The sequence below is a fragment of the Nestor notabilis genome, unplaced genomic scaffold, assembly GCF_000696875.1.
Source record: "Nestor notabilis isolate BGI_N333 unplaced genomic scaffold, ASM69687v1 scaffold10297, whole genome shotgun sequence".
Lineage (NCBI taxonomy): Eukaryota > Metazoa > Chordata > Aves > Psittaciformes > Psittacidae > Nestor > Nestor notabilis.
Genome location: NW_009936053.1, coordinates 14773 through 35907, shown reverse-complemented (window position 1 = coordinate 35907; position 21135 = coordinate 14773). Strand labels below are relative to the sequence as shown.

The 21135-nt window shown below is 44.0% G+C and overlaps 1 protein-coding gene across 2 annotated transcripts; it reads right to left on the bottom strand.

Annotated features, from left to right (window-relative positions):
• Positions 1-229: 229 nt before the first annotated feature.
• UBAP1 (ubiquitin associated protein 1) lies at positions 230-16519 on the bottom strand. Of its 2 annotated transcripts, XM_010018148.1 has the most exons (7): positions 16486-16519; positions 11000-11124; positions 7728-8657; positions 4217-4252; positions 3587-3784; positions 2044-2145; positions 230-676 (listed from the first exon to the last, which is right to left on the bottom strand). In XM_010018148.1, exons 1-7 carry the CDS (start codon positions 16517-16519, stop codon positions 536-538), a joined length of 1566 nt encoding a protein of 521 aa, XP_010016450.1. In that variant the 3' UTR covers positions 230-535. The 2 variants fall into 2 exon arrangements, with proteins under 2 accessions (XP_010016450.1, XP_010016451.1); XM_010018149.1 differs by lacking the exon at positions 4217-4252.
• Between the last annotated feature and the right edge of the window lie 4616 nt (positions 16520-21135).

Below are 21135 nucleotides of genomic sequence, written 5' to 3'. Positions count from 1 at the left end.
ACAGCTTCTGAACCAGTGTTTTACTAAGTTGCAGACTTTCGACCAAAAAAATAAAACTCCATTGCACTAAAGGTCAAATTTACCCAGTTAATCTGGACTGTGACACAGTCAAGTAATTCAGTACAAGCAGACAAGACACCATGAAAGCAGCTTCAAAGAACCAAAGCATCCTAGTTTCAGAACCAAATTCTTCTATTTCTTCTGTCCAACTCCAACGCAACAGTGAGCAGAGGAAACCACTCCTGTATCTACCTATGTACAATTCCAGTAGAGGCTGGGCAGCCTAAACTCTCCGTGGCCAAGCTGGAAAAAGGAAACTTAGGAAAGGACACTTTAAAAATTTAATTTAAGAAAGAAAGTCGGCTTTCAGTGGAAAGAGAAATGCTAGAGTGATGCACGCGGGCGGGCTTGCTCAGTCACTCTCCCCTGCATGTGCAAAGCCGGGCTCCCTCCTGCAGAGAGCAAGTCACACTGGATGTGGAGGTGGCAGGGCTGGCCCTGCTCCGCTGCACGCCAAGAATCCAGGAATGTGTTTTCAGCTGGCTCCTGCGCGAGCCATTAGATCTTCCAAAGCGTTGTGTCGGTCGTTGTTATGTAATAATAAGACTTCCTTAATGTCTTTTAGTTCAAAGCCCATTTCTTTAAATTGACTCATTAGCTGGAGGAGTTCTGTGATCTGAAAGACACAGACAGCCCATTATTTGCAAGGGGAAAGAGGATGATCGGTGCTTGATGGAGGTTTCACACAGAGACTGTCTTCAGCGACTTGGGCAGCCCATGGGGTGGATGCCTGTTCCCTAAGTACAGCCCTTTCTGGCTCTGCTGGAACAAGGTCACCCACATCAGAGCCTGCAGAGCCTCACCTGTGTCTGCAGCCCTGCATTTCCAAAACCCTCTTCAGCAACAGCACCACAGCTCAGCCTGTGGGGGCCTCTCTCCCAGTGTTTTTCTCTCCACATAAGGAAATTTACCAGCCTGGCCCAATTTGGGCTCCCCAAAATGGTGATTAATGGCACCCTGCTCCCCCATTCAGCATCCTGCTGCATCTGAATTAAGTTACTCCGACTTCAGGAAAAGTGCAGTATCCCTTGCTATCAAATGGCTTCCCAGAACTAGGGCAGACCTGGGGAATTAGCACAAACCCTATAGGACACATTGTCATCAACCATGAATCCTCCATGAGCTTTTGAAAAATTAAGTGACCACAAGTGGATGAGCTGGTCAGAACCCTCTGCCATTTACATGGCCTTGGCTCCACTCCAGGGGAAAGAAAAACCAAAAAGAAGCAAGCAGGTTGAAATGCGTGATCAGGAGATTGGACATTTCCAAGTTTAGGGTTAATCCAGTATCAAATGTGTTTCCTGAAATCAGTCACTTCTCCCATATTTGCACTGTCATTCCTCTGTTTGCAAACTTATCACTAAGTCAAATAAAGGCAGGAAGGCATATATAAGTATGTTGGGGGTGGGCTGCATCTCTAAAGCATGCAGGTTGTTTAAAGTATCCTGCTATCCTCTGCCCTGGCTACCTGCTCCTGCCTCTGTACCTTTGGTGTTGACGAAACAGCCAACCAATGAACCAGATCCAAAAAACGGATTTCCCAGCTCCCAGAGCAAGCCCTAACCCAATTCGCTGAGCAGCCTGGCAGATGCATTCATACAAGGGAGAAAATCCACGGCCAGGGCACACTGGCAGGGTTTGAAAGAGAATTTGCTGCTTCTGAAGTTAACTCTCTCAGTACCAAGCACCTTGCACACAAGAGAGTCTGGGTTCAAACATTACAACCAGAAATAAGCAGGGTCTCAAAAAAAAAATCCAGTCCCCATAAAAATGCATGCAAGTGAGAGCAATAAAACAATACAGAAGAATTCTAATGCTTTAACACATATTTGCTTTATCGTCACAAAGATGTCCTTTTGCAGTCAGTTTTGGAAACAAGGCATCATTACCATAAAAGCCAGAATTACATCAGCCAGAGGAACTGCTGCTGGAATTCCCCATCACTGCATATTCTCTCTGTGGCTTAGCACACTGTGCCCTCACCTTCTCCTCTGAACATTGATGCATTTCCAAAGCTGCTTCAACAAGAAGTGGATCAAAACCCTTCTCACAGAGCTGTCCATGTGCAAACAGGTAATCCAGAACCTGTGGGGAACAAAGGAAAACTAAGTTTACAGAGTGGCGTTTGCAGCATGCGGTTGAACACCATCTCGGTACACAGAGAGGGGCTGAGCACGACTGCCTGCGGCTGCACCAGAGAATCAGATGAAGTCCTTCCTAGTAGAGCTGGGATGGTCTTTATGCAAGAGCTTGTTCAGAGAAAACAGAAAAGCCCTTCTGTCCTTCTGTGTTCCTCCACCAGCTCTGAACGTCATCTTCCACTTGAGTCACAGCAGCTTCAGAAGCCTATCTTTAGCCTTCCATGTCTGATCGCCTAGCAGAAGGCGCACATTAAACTGTGCTTTTTATACTACAAGTTTTTAAAGTGAAACTGTAGGTCCAGCAGCCAAGATGTGTCAGCTCTGAGCTTCCTCTCAGACAGCCACAAGAGCTGATGCTATCTGAAAGCAGTCAGCCTTTTAAGATCAACTCAACACACTGGTAAGGGAGCTGCAAATCCCTGCTCACTCACCCAAAAACCACTGCCAGATTTCTTACCTGTCCTCAGCTCTGAGGTACAGGGAAAGGTCAGATTCGTAATGCTGCCTGCAAATACAGGAGAATTTAAAACAACCCTCCTAAAGGACTTTTATTCCATTTGATACTACAGTTCACTCCAGTGCACACACTAAACCACTCTCGCTGTGTAGGTAAATCAGGCAACACATCAGCTCCACAAGCAGAAGTCCCTGGGCCACCCCTCCGCCCCAGGCACAGTCCTCTGTGCACCACAGCCAGCCTAGGGCCAGCATGGAAAGTTAAAAGAGGCCATGTTCTGCCTGCTTTAAAAGGTTTGTTTGAAGCTGATCCAAGTGTCAGAGCCACGCTTCACCCTGCAGCGCTTTATGCTCTGTGACCTGGTTTTAGCAAGTGTTTGGGGCAGCACATGAGGCAGGAAGCACCACAACCAGGGCATGCAAAAAGAAAGTCGGTCAGTGGTGCCTCCCAAGAGCTGCTGTAAGCCTGCAGGGGCCAATCTCTCTGCAAGGAGACACATCAGCATCATAACCTCGTGTGCTCAGAACAAGGGAAGACGGCTGCATTTTTGTCACACGGCACCAAGCACACGTAGAGCTGCACTAAACTTCCTTTGGATGGCTCTGTTGGCTTCTGGGAAGACCCAGTACCTCTCCCACCTTCATGTGCAGCTAAGGGCCCACCCCAAGCTCAGCACAGCAGTGGCCCAGCGCCCCAGAGGTATGGCTGACTCAAGCAGTCTCTCATGACAAACAGGCAGAAACATTCTTTTGGGAGCCTTTACCACTAGATGACAACTTCTCTAGTGGTTAACATCACAGTGGCTGTGGGCTGCAGCTCCCTGTTAGAACCAAAGTATTCCTCCCTATGTATTTTGCAAACCCAAGGTTGTTTCTTCACAGAATCAGCATCCAAACAAGGGTTTCTTTCCCTCTGCACAAGCTCTTACCTGGTCTATGTTCTGTCCCTTCTTCTTCATGGCTTTCAGGACGTTCTCAGGTGAGTACCCCATGTTCACAACTGTTTCTATGCACTGCCTCTCGCTAGCAGAGAGCGCCTGCTGTAGCTCTGGAGAGGGGCCACCCGGCCACTTTGCACGGCTGGTGTTATTGGGCACTTTAGACACTGGGAAATTTTGGTGTGTTACCTGAAAGGGAAAACCCAGACACTAAGGTGATGGTCATCTTCTGCATCCCCACACTCTGTTGCTGTCTAGCACAGCACCAGGATACCCCATGAATTAATTAATCCAAGATGCTTTCTAGAATGACCTTGGGAAGTTACTCACTGCTAGGAAGACACCAAGAAGTCTGACTCCCACCAGACAACAATCAGCGACCCAGACTCTCCACAATATATCCTCTGCTACCAGTGGGACCCAAAACCTTTCAACACCCAACCTTTGCAAAAGTGAACATCCCTATGACATACCCAAAACCTGTACCTCAGAAGCAGCACGTAGATTGCTTCCTTCAACCCAAGTTTACTCAGCACTACGATCTTCTGTGCTCAAGGGAACACTTCTGGACATTCTCAGAAACACAACCCAGTGCAAGCACATAAGTATTTGTGAACTTACCACAGGGATTTCTGTTTCCTTGTAGTCTGGGTGTACCTGTTGGGCAACACACAAATAAGATGACTGTAAACATTATCCACCAGTGACCAGAGTTTGCTGCAGCAACGAGGAGAGATCCAGGAACAAGGCTACACTCCAATATTGGAGAGACCTGTGGTCTGATCGGTCTTCCCCATGTGAGACACAGACATTACAGAGTTATGTGCAGTTACAGAACAGCCACCAGAAGGATTGTTTCTTCTCTTAGCACACTACAAACAGATTATACTCCAAGAAGTATGTGTGTGGCCCTTGTAACTACTTACTTCTTTACTCAGTCACTGTGATGGCTACAAGTTCATATAGCTCAGTGTGACAGCACTGGCTCCTGTTAAGCTCCTGACCCAGTGCTATGCTTCCTGACAGCAATAATTTTGAAGTTACTGCCCAGAGACTTCAGTTTTACGCATTTTGTAATACTACTTATGCCAACACAGGTTGCTTGAAAACTTGGCCACTTCATTGGGACCAAACTAAACAAGAAAAAAAACCCAAAACTGTTCACTGAAAACCAATCCTGAGAACATCTGTAAGAATTCTGACAAATTCCATTTATTCGCAAAAACACCCAAACCACTACCATTAAGGTGCAGTGGTATATATTCTGAATGGTCCACCAGGAGTGTCCCATGCTGCCATAACCAGAGTTTTCTGTAAACAAAATGCATCATACTAGTCAGGTCTCTGACCAGCTTTGTTTAATTCCAACCAGTTGTCTTCACTAGACTTTTCTCCCTGTGTCAATGCTGCAAAAAGCAAACCAGTGAGCTTCAAAAAACAAAAAGAGGAGGGGGGAGCCACCCAAAACACAATCAGTGAAGCCTCAGAGAATCACAGGCTTATTTACATCAAACCCCTGGATCCAACTCACTGCTAAAGCATAAGCTCCAGTGGCAACTCCAGATCCAAAGTTAAAATATCTAGACTTGTGAGATTACAAAAAGAAACAAAACCCCACTGTGGAATACACTGGGACAAAGAATTCTCCCGAGACTTTCTAAAAGGCTGGGCAGAGATTGTAATAATAGGAGCCTTGAGGAGAAGGACTTCGGGGTGTTAGCTGACAAAAAGGTCAACATGACCTGGCAGTGTGCACCTGCAGCCCAGAAGCCAACCCTCCGCTGCGTTGCATCAAAAGGAGCATGACCAGCAGGTTGAGGGAAGTGATTCTCCCCCTCTGCTCCACTCTCGTGGCACCTTCTCTGCAGTCCTGCATCCAGCTCTAGAGCCACCACCTGCATGAGCAAGACCAGAGGAGAGCCACAAAGATGCTCTGAAGGCTGGAGCAGCTCTGCTCTGGAGACAGGCTGAGAGAGCTGGGCTGGTTCAGCCTGGAGAAGAGAAGGCTCCTGAAGGGGAGATGTTAGTACAGCTCAAGTGCCTAAAGGGGCTACAAGAAACCTGGAAAGGGACTTGTTACAAGGGCTTGCAGGGACAGGACAAGGGGGAATGGCTTTAACATGACAGAGGGGAGATCGAGATGAGCTCTTGGGCAGAAGCTCTGCCCTGTGAGGGTGCTGAGGCACTGGCACAGGGTGCCCAGAGAAGCTGTGGCTGCCCCATCCCTGGCAGTGCTCACGGCCCGGTTGGTCTGGTGGAAGGAGTCCCCGCACGTGTCGTCACAGGGGCTTGGAGCAACCTGCTCTCGTGGAAGGTGTCCCTGCCCATGGCAGGGGGTTGGAACTGGATGAGCTTTAAGGTCCCTTCCAACCCAAACCATTCTATGGCAACTTTATGAAAGGGACAGGCTTATTCTTTTGTAACCTTACAGAAAAGGGATGCATGACCCTTCTGCTCCCAGCCAGAGAGATGACTCTTGACTTACTTCTATAATTCTTATACTCTGAGGATTTTTGTTCCATTTACTTCAGCACTATTTTTGCATTTAATTTGAATTCTTGCAGCTTAGTTGTCATTTTCCAGCCACTGGGACTACGCTGTGTAAACATTAAACAAGTATAATCTGAAGTCTTAGAATTTAAACAAAAAGAACTAGTTCTGTCAGCATACCTATTTCTTGGTATTTCCTAAGAATACACCTTCCCTCCCGTCTTTTAAGTTTTAATCCAGCAGATAGATTTGACTAGTTAAGAGTGAAAATCTGCCCACCTGAATGCCCATATATTTAGCTGTATGTGATCTTTCATGTTAATCCCTCAGAATGTATCATACTTTGAGGTTTCACCTCTGAGCTATGTATGATCAACCACCTCTCTAACCTGTGATCTACAGCAGCAAGCAGGTGCTCAGCACATTGCTGCTTCTGACAGTTCACTGTATTAAATTTGCTCTATTCATCAGTAAAGAGCTGTTCTGATGTGCTCTGACAAATACATTAGTTGCCAGAATACTGTATTTCACCATTAATACTGCATTTACCTAAGCCTGAAAGAGCAACAGGAGAGAAGAAGTATCACTTGTTTTGGAGCACATGGTGTCACACAAAAACCTACAGCATGCCAACAAGGCCACAGAATCACTGAAGCACTGCTTAGATTGGACAGAAGAAACCAGGTTAGCTTACAGCCAGCTAGAGGATTTGACTACAAAGCTTTCATGACACTGGTGTCCAGATCTTGGGTTCTTCAGGAGAAAAGCTCACAATCTTACCCAAATCTCTGCACTTATTCACAAAGAGACAAAGACAATGACTGGTGTGAAGTTAAGTGTCCTCAAAGTCATTTTAGAACTTTCTACAGGTTCCACAGGAAATGAAGTGTCAACCTCCATCTCAGAGCCGCAGGGCAACCAACTAACTATGGAACACTGAGGTGACCTTCAGGACTGCTTGTGGCATCCACCAAGCAATTCTTACAACCTCCTTCACAAGGAAAAGGGTCAACACCGGATTTCAGACCACCAACATTTTCTTCCTTTTAAAGATTAGGTTTTAAAAGGATCTCATGAAGAAATAAAATAAGCTTTAAAGAGACATTTATTTCACTGCTTGTCAACTGCAAGCACCTTTTTCTTTGCTGAATGAAACAGCACATCTGTGTTTTTTAATGTATTACTTCTCTTCCTTGAAAAGCTTGCATTCCCAATTATTTCTAGCAAATAAGCAAGCAAGCCAAGGAACAGATCTAGAAAATATTTGACTCAAAACCTAACAGCATTTAAAAACATATTTCAGTTGGGAAAGACAGAGAATAGAGCTGTGCAAAGAAGGTATCTTACGTGCTTTGCTCAAAGGTGTGAAGCCACAAACAGCGAGAGCTGAAAAGCTGAAAGAAAAATTGCCAGAAGTGGTCTACAAATATAAAATTTTTTGAAAACCTGCAGAGCAATAATCTGAGGTTTCGAATTACAAGCATGAAGCCCTGTTGGACTGATCAATTTGTGTGAATAAAGAGGATCTACACATCACTCCCATTAAATGAACTAAAAGCAAAGCCACAGGACATTTTAGAAATAACATTTGCTGCCACACCTCCACATCTCCCCATCAACCCCAATTCTAATCCATCTTTACCGTAGTCGCTGTGCTTTGAGGTGGTTCTTCTGTACAAACTGTTGACACAGCCAGGGAAGGCAGCCTGGATGAAGAGGATAATGTTGATGTCTCCATGCTACTGTCCTCATTTAGAGCAGAAAAACCAACCACGTGGTGTCCATTCAGTTCACTAGCTTTGCTCTGGGCACAGGTCTGCAAAGAGCTGAGCAAAGTGCCATTGCGGAGACAGGTAGTGCTATGGAAAGTGCTTGTGAGCTTTGATGATTTCTGATCACTCTCATCGGAGTCAAGTTTAGGAAAGGACAGGGATTTGATATTGCTCACTGAAGTGATAGGGGACAGGGACACTTTGGAAGACAAGGACATCTTTTCACAGTTTCCCAACTGCGGTAAAGTGATAAAGCCATTGGGTTTGTGAAGGGGCTTGAAGTCCAATGTGGCCCTTTCTATGGATGCCAGAACTTCCTCATCTTGCAGCACAGACTCAGACCCTCCTTTGGGCAAGGTGTTATCTAACAGCTGGGCAACAATTGGCCCAGTAGTACCAACATGAATTTCAAGAATATTTTTTAATTCCTCCTTATCATCGATAGTTTTTAATTCCAGTTTATCAAATGGGTCTTCTTCACATTCGAAATCAGCCGGGTTGAAGTCTGCTTTTGGACGAGGTGGACTGAGAATCTTCTGCTTCACAGCGCTGCTGTTGGCTGGTGTAGGAGTAAGGATATTATTGTGCTGCAGGCTAGCAAGAACAGGGTTGATAGGAGGAGGCATGGCCTCAGGGCAAGGTCCCTCTGAGAATCCCATCTTGTTGCTGTCCTCTGGAGCTGATTTTGAGCTCGCTAGTCCTTCTGCTTCTGCCTTGCGTTCAGCTTCCCTCTGGGCAGCTTGGATTTTTTTGATGTCTTCAGACCACTCAATTGTTTTCTTTTCAAGTGAGAAGTCATACTGACCAAGGGTGGAGGGGAAAGGAGAAGAAAAAAGTAAGTTATAAGGATCACAGCCATTATGTCTCATAGGAACGTAAGTAACAGAGTAAGAGCTACATGAATTATCATGGGCAGGCATCATTTTTTTACTCAGCATCTCTTGTCAACTACAGACTGGCAAAGCTAGAAGATGCCTGAAGTAGTTTGTTTTGCCTCTAGCAGCAAAGCCTGGCTATAGTCTGTATGAGAATATCATGTTTTGCCTCCTTCCTACATTTATTTTTGCTTTTGAACTACTGAACATCCCAAGATCAGTTTCCCATCCCTCCCACCTTCTCCTCCAACAATGGACATAGCAAGAGCAAATCCAACATGTTACTAGATGGATGATCATGCCAGATCTGGCAACACTGGACTACCCCCTTCCCACAAGCCATTCAAGACTCCAGCACAGTATTTTCACATCCAAAGACTAATCCAGTAATACTCAGTTCCCCCTAAAAGATTCCTAAGGGACCTGATATTAGAGTTTTACACCGACTGGTTAAGAGGTATTGGTATTCTCACCCAGTGCCAATGGCTCACCAGCCGAACCTATTCACTACCAGTCCACTGGCCACCCTAGTGGCCCAGTTGAGAGGATAAAAATCTGAACAGGCTAAATGTACTTCAAGCTTTAGTATCTTATGAAGAATGAACAGCCTCAGATGCTCTTTAATGTGGTTCAAAAACCACAAAATGCTAAGAGAAGACAACGCACAAGCTACGTCCAGGATATAACCTACTTCTGACCCACAGAAAGTCACAAGATATCCTCGCCGGGATAATGGCACATAACCAGACAGGAGTGCTCTTGCCATGGGACTGCTAGTTCATGCAAATCCCTAGCTCTGAAGAGCAACAAGCCAGTAAGGTTTGCTAGGCCTCTATTAGGCTTTTCTGGGACTTGCTATGTGTAATGCCACATCCCATCCTATAATGGGCTCCAGTGAGATCATTGAGACCTGTTGTCTCAACTGTATTAACGACTGAGGGAAGTTTTCCCGTCCCTTTGCTCTAAGACTCAAAGCAGCGTGATACGCAATTTATCAGCAAGGTAACTAACCCACTGGCAGAAGTGTTGGGTACTACTCATTACACATTCTTTGCTACCTGAGCAGATCACAGTTACCATAGTTTTCTCTGTGTGTACATGGCCACACAGAAATGTATGTGGCCATATATAGCCAAAATTGACCAAAGCCATGTATTTTTTTTATACTATGGAAATGGGGGATATTTATATAAAAATATATGGCTTTGGTTAATTGTGCTGTCACTACAGCTGCAAAAAAGTCAAACTGCACTGCAAAATGCATAGTCTACATAGTCACATCATGTTAATCAAGGTGTTGCAGTCCAACTGGGCAGCCATACTTGAGCCTCAGCTTGGCAGGAAAGTGGAGGGAGCACAATGAAGCCAGAATAGGACATTAAAGTCTCCTTTAGCTCTCCCACGTTGGTGTAACTGGGTGGAAATACATGTATTAAGACAATCAGGTGATCATTTAACAATTATAATGAAAAAGCCATGATGTATGATAATAGGGTAATACGCAGAGCAGGAAAAAAAAAAGGCAAAAAAGAAAAAAGCAGAACCATCTACATGAATCTGTCACAGCTGAAGTGAAAACAATCGTCAGGTGGGACTGATCAAGGAAAGTCATGGATTCAAATGCAAAAACATAGTTCAATTATATTTCATTTATCACAACCTGCATTTGAAGATTAGATTTTCAACAGTTATGCTAAAGCAATCGATTTTATGGTGAAAGAGACAGATCCTCAAAGATCTGGAAACCATCTGTACCAAGATGTAACCTGTTTGCCCTACAGCTGGAAAAGGATTCCCACTCAGAACAGCACAGAAAACAAGGACTGGAAATTTATTTCTTCATCACAGCATCATGAGAACCCATAAAGTACAGTCATAAAAACACTTGTTACCCTCAAACAAGATTCTGCAAGTATGCCATAGCACGGTTGTATCAGTTTTTTCTGATTTTCATCCTAAACATGCTTGTCAAAAGCAATCAGGGTAACATTTAGACTAGTAACTATTACACACTGTGCTTTTTTGAAGTAAGATACACTAAAACAAGTGCTATTAGGTTTTTTTAAAGCAGTGAGAAGTCGCTTTTTGCACCACATACCATATTTTTGTCTGTCATTCTAATAGACCTCCTGCAGCTACAGCCTGGATTATGAAATGACAATACAGGACCAACAAGGCTAACATTTGAACACGTGCAAACTGTGACTACTTCAAGCACATGCTGGAGGCCAGGGTAAGGGAACAGAAGGGCAAAACACATCACTTACCTGGGCTTCTCTGACAAGCTGAGAAGAATCAGGCAGGCAGAAACCAATGGGTAACCCAACCTTCGCTGGGGTTTTGAATTTGTCTCCTATCTTAAATGGGACATCATCAAGATAACTGAAGGGCCCTAGGATCAAAAGCAGAAATTGCCTTAGGAGTTTAACGCATTCAATTAAGACTCACATTTGTATATTTGGGAGCTACTTTATCTCTGCTGCCCCAGCTACACCAGATGACTCAATACAAAGGAAGTTTCTTGATCAGATGCACACTGAATCTGTTTGGACTTCACTGCCTCAGTTTTGAGGCTTCAGTTTTGGGGTTCTTTGGGTTTTGTTTTGGTTTTTTAAATGTTCTAGCCTGCAACTATTTAAGAAATAAAAACAACAACAATAAAAAAAAAAACAACAAATCAAACAAAAACCCACACAACCTAATAATCCAACAATTGGAACAGATTTTGAACTTGATGTACCAAACTTCTTAGCTCCCCTTGTGACAAAACCACATCACAATTGGAAGCTGAAATTCTCCTGAACACTGTTACTCTGTTATGTCTGTATAAAAAGATCCATCATTTTCTGTCATATTCAAAAGAGGCTTTAAAATGACCCAGCTTTATCACAGCTGCGACAAACTAAAATCCAGGTTTTGACATACACACAGGAAGTAATATTTGGACAGAAGTGGTCATAAGGGCAAAGTGGCCCAAAGTCTCGACATGCCACTTTAGCCAGAACGCAGAAACATCTCAAGACTATTTAGTATAGCAGTTCCGATTTTTGAAATAAGGCAATGTAATTTAATCAGCTATTTGATTTCTGGTCACTCCACGAGAAGACTCAGACCTATTTCATGGTCCTCTGTCTGTCCTTTATCACTTATGCATGGTATTTAAACAGAATTTTAGGATTAAACTCCTCAGGCACTGTGCAAAATCATGAAGCAGAGTCACTTAGAGCTCAGCTACCTCCAAGAATCACAGAATCAACTAGGCTGGAAAAGACCTTTAATATTGCTAAGTCCAACCATTCCCCAGCACTGCCAAGTGCACCACTAAACCATGTCACTGAGGGCCTCATCTACATGCTTTGTGATCACCTTCAGGGACGGTGACTCCAGCACTGCCCTGGGCAGCCTGTTCCAATACCCGAGAACCCTCTCTGTGAAGATTTTTTTCCCTAATCTCCAATCTAAACCTCGCCTGGGTGCAGTTTGAGGCTGTTTCCTCTTGTCCTGTCACGTGTACTTGGGAGAAGAGACCGACCCCACCTCACTACAACCTCCTTTCAGGCAGTTGTAGAGAGCTATAAGGTCCCCTCTGAGCCTTCTCTTCTCCACACTAAACTCCCCCAGGTCCCTCAGCTGTTCCCCATCACACTTGTGCTCCAGACCCTTCACCAGCTCCATTGCCCTTCTCTGGCCCCGCTCCAGCACCTCAATGTCTCTCTTGCAGTGAGGGGCCCAGAACTGAGCACAGGATTCGAGGTGCACCCTCACCAGTGTCCAGTGCAGGGGGATGATCACACTGCCCTGCCACACTGGTGCTGATACAAGCCAGGATGCTAGAGGATTCTTGGCTGCCTGGGCACAGAAGAAGTCAAGTTAGGCTTTTACTTCAGGTTTGTTTTCCTTGAGCTGCTGTGTAGAAGTAGTAGAAAACCACCAATGTAAGTTGCACTTAGTTTTTCAATTAACCAAAAGAGGTCTCTTGGACCACTGGTCTAAGATTTTGGAATTACAGGCAAGGTTTCTGGCTGTATCTCAAGTGTGCCTTTAGCACTGCCTGTGACTTCACTTTGTTGCAGATCCAAAAAGACATTAGTGGCAACATCTAAGATGGTTTTCAGTGACTAACCTCTTGCTCAGTGAGCTGCGACTTGCCATTTTTATCTGACCCATTTTCATACTCAGATGACAGTAAGTACTGTTTGTGTTCCCTCACTGTTGACTCACGTACAACAAGGCAGCCACAGGCTCAGAAAGGACAAACAGCTTTCGCAAACAGGAACATCCTGTTAATTTGGAGTTAAACGTTTATGTGCTGTCCTCACTTGAGCTCTCATACTACGCACTGCACTGGCTGTTCCCAGAGTCCTCTTAGGACACACGTGGCACTTCCTCCAGCTTTGAAACCATCAGGCTGAATAACCTCCATCCTACCTGCACCACTAGCATGAAAACGTGTTCCAGGCAGAATATAACAGTGTTTTCATTGATCCTTACTGAGAAGCACACGTTCAAGCATTACACAGCACAACATCCAGCTGGCACCTAACTGGCCACCAACACCACTATTTGCCACACAGCATCCAAATTGCATTTCAGCTGACAAATCTGAGAACCTGGATATGCCAAAGTGTTTTCTTATGCAGAAATACCAACTGTGGCAGCCTTTGCACTGAGACTGGCAAGCCATGGCCAGGTCAGAGACAGCAACCAGATCTCCTGACTCCTTGGTCTGGTGTGACTGCTGCTACTATAACTTGCTTAGTCCTGCTTAGATCAGGACTTGTGCCAGAGGATGATCCGAGTGATGATCCAGGATTATTACTCTCTGCACCAATCTCACAGCCCAAACTGCTAAGCGTGCAAATACTTGTCTTACTAGACATACTGATGCTGTAAGTGGTAGACACCTCTCATTTACAGCTGCACAAGTGCCTGAAATAGATACTAGCCACAGAGGGTACAAGCACACACTGTGGTATTTACACAGCAATGCTTTGTTTTGGTGCAGTAAAAACCTGAACACATGAAGACTAGATGGACTGCATTGGTAGCTGCCAGTTTAACCTCAGAAGCTGGACTAAGGAATAAAAACCTTCCAGTGTCTTCCCAGTATACTGATTTTTTTTTAAATAACGACCACTGCTATAACCTTATTTTGAATATAACTGCTTCAAAACCCACAAGCACACATTAAGGGACACAGCAGGTGTTTTAGGACATTTGATGGTGAAGTCTTTCTGAGGCAAAACACTGATGTACATAATATTCACCTTGTTCCAGCTGAATCAGAATAATACTAGTTTAGTAAAGTTAAAATCTGATCCAGAAAGCCAAAAACTCTTTTGTGTTTGTAAACAGATGAACCTTCTGCCTGAAAACACTGATGGGTAAGGGTAAAAACTGATATAAATGGCAAATTCTAAAGCAATAAGGAAAACCTACATATAGAAAGTATTATGCAAGCCACTGTTTCAATAGTTCAAGTGAAGTAGTTAAAGGGGTTTTTGAATTGCTATTTAATATGGTGGTCAGCCACTTCATCCTTTCAGCAGTTAAAAGCAGGAAGTTCTGAAAATAGGCCTGGCAAAACTGTACCTGTCAGTCCAGTCTCTGACAATACACACTATATCATATTCCTGGCCCAAGGAATTAACTACAAGAGTAAGATTTCTCTCCACTTTAGTGCACTGCAGAAGACACTGACCAACTCATAAAAGCATCTTCCAGGTTGGTAGCAAAATGGAAACATTTCAGGGAAAACCAGTTACCAGCTATGAATAGCGAACAGTTTTGAAACCAAGCAGAACTTAGTATGTGTGGTCACACAAACCAAACTTACATAATTTTCAGAAATAAGGAGTTAAAAGCTCTCAGGTTGTACAGTGACAGTGACAATACAACAGTAATGTTAACACCCGTGTGTAACCCACACTTTCTGTGCAACAGATGAGAGCTGCATTTCTAGATGCCCCTAATTACTAGAACTTAAGCTTGAACTTCCAATTATTCAAATGACAGGAGAGCATCTGAAGTTACATGGTTAGGCATAGTTACAGGTGTGTGCTAAGAATACTCTCAGAGACAGGAAAAGGGTTCCCTTCTCTCCACCCATACCTTATGTTCTCGTTTTCATCTGAAGAGGGTGCTGAGCAACCTGCTCTATATGACTCTGCTTGAGCAGGAGGTTTGGTCACTTTGATCTCCAGAGGTCCCTTTTAACCATTCTGTGATCCAGTGGCAGTCCTCTAACCTCTAATAAGCAGCTCAACAATAAATACAAGACATGAATCAACTATGTTGAGCAACTTCATCAGCCTCTCAAGAGTCACCAAGCTAAAGGGAGGTGTTAGCTAGATGCTTTACAATAAGCCAAAATTCACTTAGTGGGATTAATTCTTAAATAACCCTGGAGAAGACTGAAACAATTGCCCTGCTGAAAAACACAAATGCCCTTTCTTAAGATATAATAACTCAAGGAAGTTGCTCCACTACTCCTCAGAAACAGTACTGTGACAGTGTTGCTGGCATCATTAAAAACACAAGATGGTAGAAGAGTTAACCAGCCAGCAGCTTGCGGCACCATTTGATGCGACTGTCATATTGAAGCCAGAAGCGTCTTCCACCACACCATACTCTTTTGAGAAGTATTTGAGACAGGCTGAATTCTAGCTCTGAGCAGTGTCTCTACCAGTCTGGTTTAGGAAGCAGAAGAGAGAAGAACAGACTCAAAAGACAAGCAGTTCAGAGTGTTCCAGAGACCATTCACAGATAAAAGAGCAACTGCTGAAGACCTAGCAGCTATCTAACAAAGAAATTAATTGTCTTGCAGCAGGATCACTGGGCCACAGCAAAGGAGACTGACTAAAAATTAAGTTTTGATAGGCCATTTTTTTTAATCCTTAACCATGAATTTAAGTGAGGAATTTCTTACTCTGTACTTCAACTTCACACTTGCAGAACTTAACAAAAAGGTCAAGGAAAAATGGAATTCCTCAGGACTCTCTTACCTGAAAGATTATCCAGGAAGAGAAGGCTGACTTTCTAAAAGCAGAACTTTTTATAGCATGAAAAATCATGTTGGAATTTTCACATGAATGTCCCAGTACCAGCTTGAATGATTACTGATTTGAAGAAGCTACATTACATACCAATTGAACTTTAATGTTGCACAGAAATATTAATCCTCTCAAATTACATCCCATTTTCTAAAAGATCAGCACATACAGAGGCAAATAATTATGATACCAATCATCTGCATGACATTACACATCTCAAATTTAGAAGATAGCTGAATGAGATTAGTCCAATTTAGGAATAATAAAAAAAAAATCACTGCTGAGCAAAAACCAAGCATATCTCAATGATGTATTAAAAGCTTCACTTTCAAAGACACAATTTCTCATGTGACTTTCACAGAAAGGAGCTACAGATCTAGTGTCCACTTAACTACCACCAGACAAGTATCACAACTGCAGTGCAGCTTTGATTTTGAAGGGGTAAGTGTGGGAAAGAGAAGGTATTATTCTGCCATGAAGGAGTGGGGAACAGTCACAGGATGAATTTCAGTTTAACCAAAACAGGCACAGCAACAGGAAGCAACTATGCAAGAAGGAAGCCAAGGCACCTCATTCTTAACAAAAAACTACTCAGAGGCTAAACAGATTAGTCCCTATGGACTGTTTAGGCAGGGACATTAGTCAGCAGCAGTAGCAGGATTGATCCTATTGGAAAAACAAGGATGTCAATTTTCACTCACCATGAGAGTCGGAGCCCAACTTCTTAGAAGCCATTTAGAACCTAAGGAAAAAAAAAGAAAAAACACCACCATTTTAAAACAGCTTTAACAACTTTACACATGTAGCATAGCATAAGCCCATGCAGTTCTACAGCATCTTACTTCTGGATTATGGGACTTGTTACAGGCACTTGCTGTTTATCCTGTTTGCAAGATAAACTTATTTTACAGCCTTGAAAATTAACTGATGAGACACATCTTAGACCAAGGTCTGACAATCTAAATAGAAAGATGAAGGACACCCCCACCCACCCCAAACCACACAAAAAGCCAATAAAACCAGCCAAGAAGCAGCCAAGGATGATCAGGAAGACATACCTCCAGATCCCAGTGCCCAGAGACCATTCTGTCCCAGACCTGTGGAGCACACCCTGCCTACCCTGGTATTAAGAATAGCCCTTCCTACTGGAAATACACTGATCCTCTTGAGTTTAATCCTTGCTGCTCTAATAAAGGGATACTATCATACTGGATACACAGTCAGTTAGCCTGTGTCTAGACTGGCACTTGTCTAGACACACTGGGTAATGCACAGGTAACAACAGGTATACAATAAATGGTACCATTAGGGAGATATTTTCAGATACACACAAGAAAATAATTCTAACAACTGTCCTCATCCATTGCCCACAGAATTTTACTAACAACTTTTAAAGTTTGGATGCTAATCCTACATGGCCAAGATGTTAAAACACAGAAATGCCTAATTAGCTTTTAACACAGAGCAGGCCTGTCCTGAGAAAGAGTTAAGACAGTTGTCTCATTAGTTGTCAGTTAAAACCCTACTCAAGGATGCTTACGGTGTTCAATACCATAATGGATTCTTTTTCTAGATTAGAAGTACAATACAAGATCCATCTCTAGACACCAGAGCATAATTCTTCAAATAGCTGAACTTGTAAGTCCTCTTTTGACATTAGCATGACCCAGAATCAGAGCTGCCCTTTGTTCCTGAAGTCCTCCAGCTCACAGATGGAAATGCCCAACAGCCATTCCTCAAAAACATGAAGTCACCTGGTGCAGCCCCACCAGCAGCAGACAGCACTCAAAGCACAACTTGAAGCAGATCTAACATTCACACCATCACTCCTCAGTCAAGGTGAAACTCTTAGCCTCACTGTTTTCACTGCAGATTCCAACTGTAAATGTTAACATAAAGGAAGGGTTTCATAAGGTGAGGATTACACAGACAGCTTAGCTATTCCTCCTGGCAGCTGATGACGTAACTGGGGTCAAGAAGAGTTAGTTCCAAGTACCTCAGGAAATTACATTTTGCTCTGCAGAGGTCCCTTTCAACACTAGATGGAAATCAACTACGTACACCAACCCTACTGGTTACAGGAACTCAACATACAGCTAAAGCCAAAGCTCTATGTAGAAGGTTACCTGGGTGCAAGTGAATTAATAAAACATGGTGAGCAGATGCTAGGCTATGGGGAAGTGAGTCATGCTGGGCAACTCCAGGCATACCTTGTACATAAAAGCTGTTAGTCATTCGATGTTTATCAGGTTCTTTGGGAAGTTCATCATAAGGCAGCAACGTATGCTTGCAGCCCAAAACACCAACCCTATGCTGGACTGCATCAAAAAGTGTGACCAGCAGGTCAGGGGAGGTAACTCTCCCTCTCTGCTCCACTCTCATGACATCCCCCCACAGTCCTGTGTCCAGGTCTGGAGCCCCAGCATTAGAGGGATGTGGACCTGCTCAAGCAAGTCCAGAGAAGGCCATGAAGATACTCCGAGGGCTGCAGCACCTCCGCTGAGAGAGCTGGGCTTGTTCAGCCTGGAGGAGAGAAGGCTCCAGGGAGACCTAGTAGCAGTCTTCCAGTACCTAAAGGGGGCTACAAGAAATCTGGAGAGGGGCTTTTTACAAGAGCATCTAGTGACAAGACACATTTAACCTGCCAGAGGGGAGATTGTGATTAGCTCTTAGGCAGAAGCTCTGCCCTGTGAGGGTGCTGAGGCGCTGGCACAGGTGCCCAGAGAAGCTGTGGCTGCCCCATCCCTGGCAGTGTTCACGGCCAGGTTGGACACAGGGGCTTGGAGCAACCTGCTCTAGGGGAAGGCGTCCCTGCCTATGGCAGGGGGTTGGAACTGGATGAGCTTTAAGGTCCCTTCCAACCCAAACCATTCTAGAATTCTATGCTTATCAGCACATCTCTCAACATTGGTCTTGCATCCAAGACTACCCTATTAAGCTAGAGAACTGGTTTTGGCACTAGCTGGCAACTGCTTCTCAGAAATTAACAAAACACTGAGGTTTCAAAGATGTTATGAAAGAGGAGGTGAAACACTGACAAGCCCGCTGCCTCAGGAAGGCTCTCAAGGACAAAGCCACAGCACCACCCACTTACAGTTGTGTGTAAACTACTAGAGCTCAATGGGCTTTACCAGTCCCAGCACTGCAGAAGAGGAGACCAGACTGCAGGATGTGAAATAGGCTGCACCTTTCAGATCTAGATCACACAGTCAGAAAAGCTGCTACATTGCTAGTTCCTCTGCATGACAGCAGCAATTAAGACATCAACCTGATTTGTTATTATCAAAAAACCCAGGCCACATGTGAAATCACACAGCCTTCAGTATGCCTCACCAGTCTCCTCTATGTCACCAGAGTCGGTGAAGCACTGCCTGCAAGCATGTGCTATGGCTGCCCATCATCCACTACTATTTCAGTGGAGCTGAACCAGGGAGCAGCTCTTCTTCACACCTCACAGAATGAAAAGCAAGTGATCCTTTTCTGTAAGATTTTAGAACTTCTGATGAGAGCAAGTAACCTCCTCATTTTGGCAACTCAACTGACAAGGAAGTCTTTTCAATGTAGCACCAGTTATCTGCAGCAATAAGGTCTATACTGTCTACCCCATTTACCAGAAGCAGCTTACTCCAGATGGTACCTACATAAAGGACAGTGAAAAGAAAATTCAAAGAGAACATTTTCAGAATGTTAATTTATATTACCCCCTCTCCAGTAGGCTGCTGCAAGGACACACAAAGTTACCACCTTACATACTGATCTCAGCTAACTGAATGCCAAACTACTGTGATGCAATCAATTTGCTCCAGGGACATCAGTAGCAATGCATACAAATCCCACAGAACCAAAGACCGGCATATCTAGCACCTAGGGAGTTTCACAGTAGTCTATCAATCTGGAGCTGCATAAAGCCTTGGATGTGTTACCAATGTCAAAACACCCCACTTAAGCAGGAAGTATGTTGCTTTTTTTGGCAATCCTGTAGTAAAATCCTAGTGCACACCAGGCACCTCTATTAACTTTAAGGTGCAATAGGAAAACGGATTCCTCTGCCATATGCAATAACTTACCTTAAATAGAAAATTAGCTTAGGCATATCAATAGGAAGCTAATAATGAATTTACTACTTCCATAGAGATAGTCATACTTTAGATTCAGGTAGCATCTGAGTTTTTCATCACACCAGCTCTTCCCAATGCACTGTGAGCATGCACTCACTAAGATACCATTACTGCAGAAGGCACTGTCAGCAAACAGAATTGTTAAACACTGCACACAGTGATGCTAGGACATGTTGCCAACCACATTTCATCACCTCCATTCCAAAGAGGGTTTAATTAAAATAGTGTCTTGTGACTAATCAGATTCGATGAGCTATTTGGGGACCACTGTATCAAGCATCTTGCTGTTGCCCTGTCCTGCTGGATGGAAAAACCCTATATTTGCAGCCAGTTAGAAGATTAGTGATGTTGCCAGTACACTTCTGGGCATTATCTGAACCGTTACTTGCTCAGTCAACACCATTTCACTGTGCAGTAAAGGTTTGCTTAACGTTGTTACTGCTCTTTTACAAATTTAAAGGACTTGCTCACAAAGCCTTATAGGCTAACAGATGACTGCAGCCCTATCACTGTTGCCTTTGATCGCCAGGCTCCATAACAGGATGCTGAAGGGCATCAGTGGCAACGGTGCATGGATGCACATTTCAAACTGACAAAAGAACATCCTCTACTGCATGTGAACTTTTTCAACACTTTTGCTGGGCTAGGTAAACAAGTTAGTTGCACAGTACCACAAGGTTTTCTTACGGCCACCTACAAGCGCTCTTCTATAAATTTAGACCTCCTTAGCCCCATTACCTTGCTTTTGGTTCTGGATAACTATCCAAAGAGAATACCTGTGTAGCAAGTGTCTAAACGTCATAAGAAACTTGAATGGCAGCAGCCACTGAAGCAACCTGATGTGAACTCTTCCCTTCCTGTATGTTCATTTTTCACTTAGTAACACTGAGGCAATAGGGCAACATTCTTAAAGACAGACAGCCAGAGGAACACAGCATAGCAGAGCCCAGGATGAGGGCAGAGAACCTTGAAGTGATGACAGAAGGGGATAGGGGGACAAGGAAACAACCAGAACAGCAAAAAATTCAACACAAAGGTACAGAAACAGAGAACTGACAAGATAACACTGACGACAGAAACAAGTGGCACAGAGAGATAGATGACAAGCTGGAAAGACTTGAAGGGACAGCACTGACATGACCAAGGCAGCACCTGGCACTTCACAACTTAAACCTGAATGACTACTTTGCTATGCTGCCAGACAGGAGAACACAGAGGACCACGACTTGGTGC

Coding starts and splice junctions, on each gene's coding strand:
- UBAP1 (XM_010018148.1), bottom strand. CDS start 16,519: ATGGCTTCTAAGAAGTTGGGCTCCGACTCTCATG. Junction 8,658..10,999: donor AGCTTGTCAGAGAAGCCCAG/GTAAGTGATGTG, acceptor ACCCTTGGTCAG/TATGACTTCTCACTTGAAAA. Junction 3,785..4,216: donor AGGAAACAGAAATCCCTGTG/GTAAGTTCACAA, acceptor TTTCCCTTTCAG/GTAACACACCAAAATTTCCC.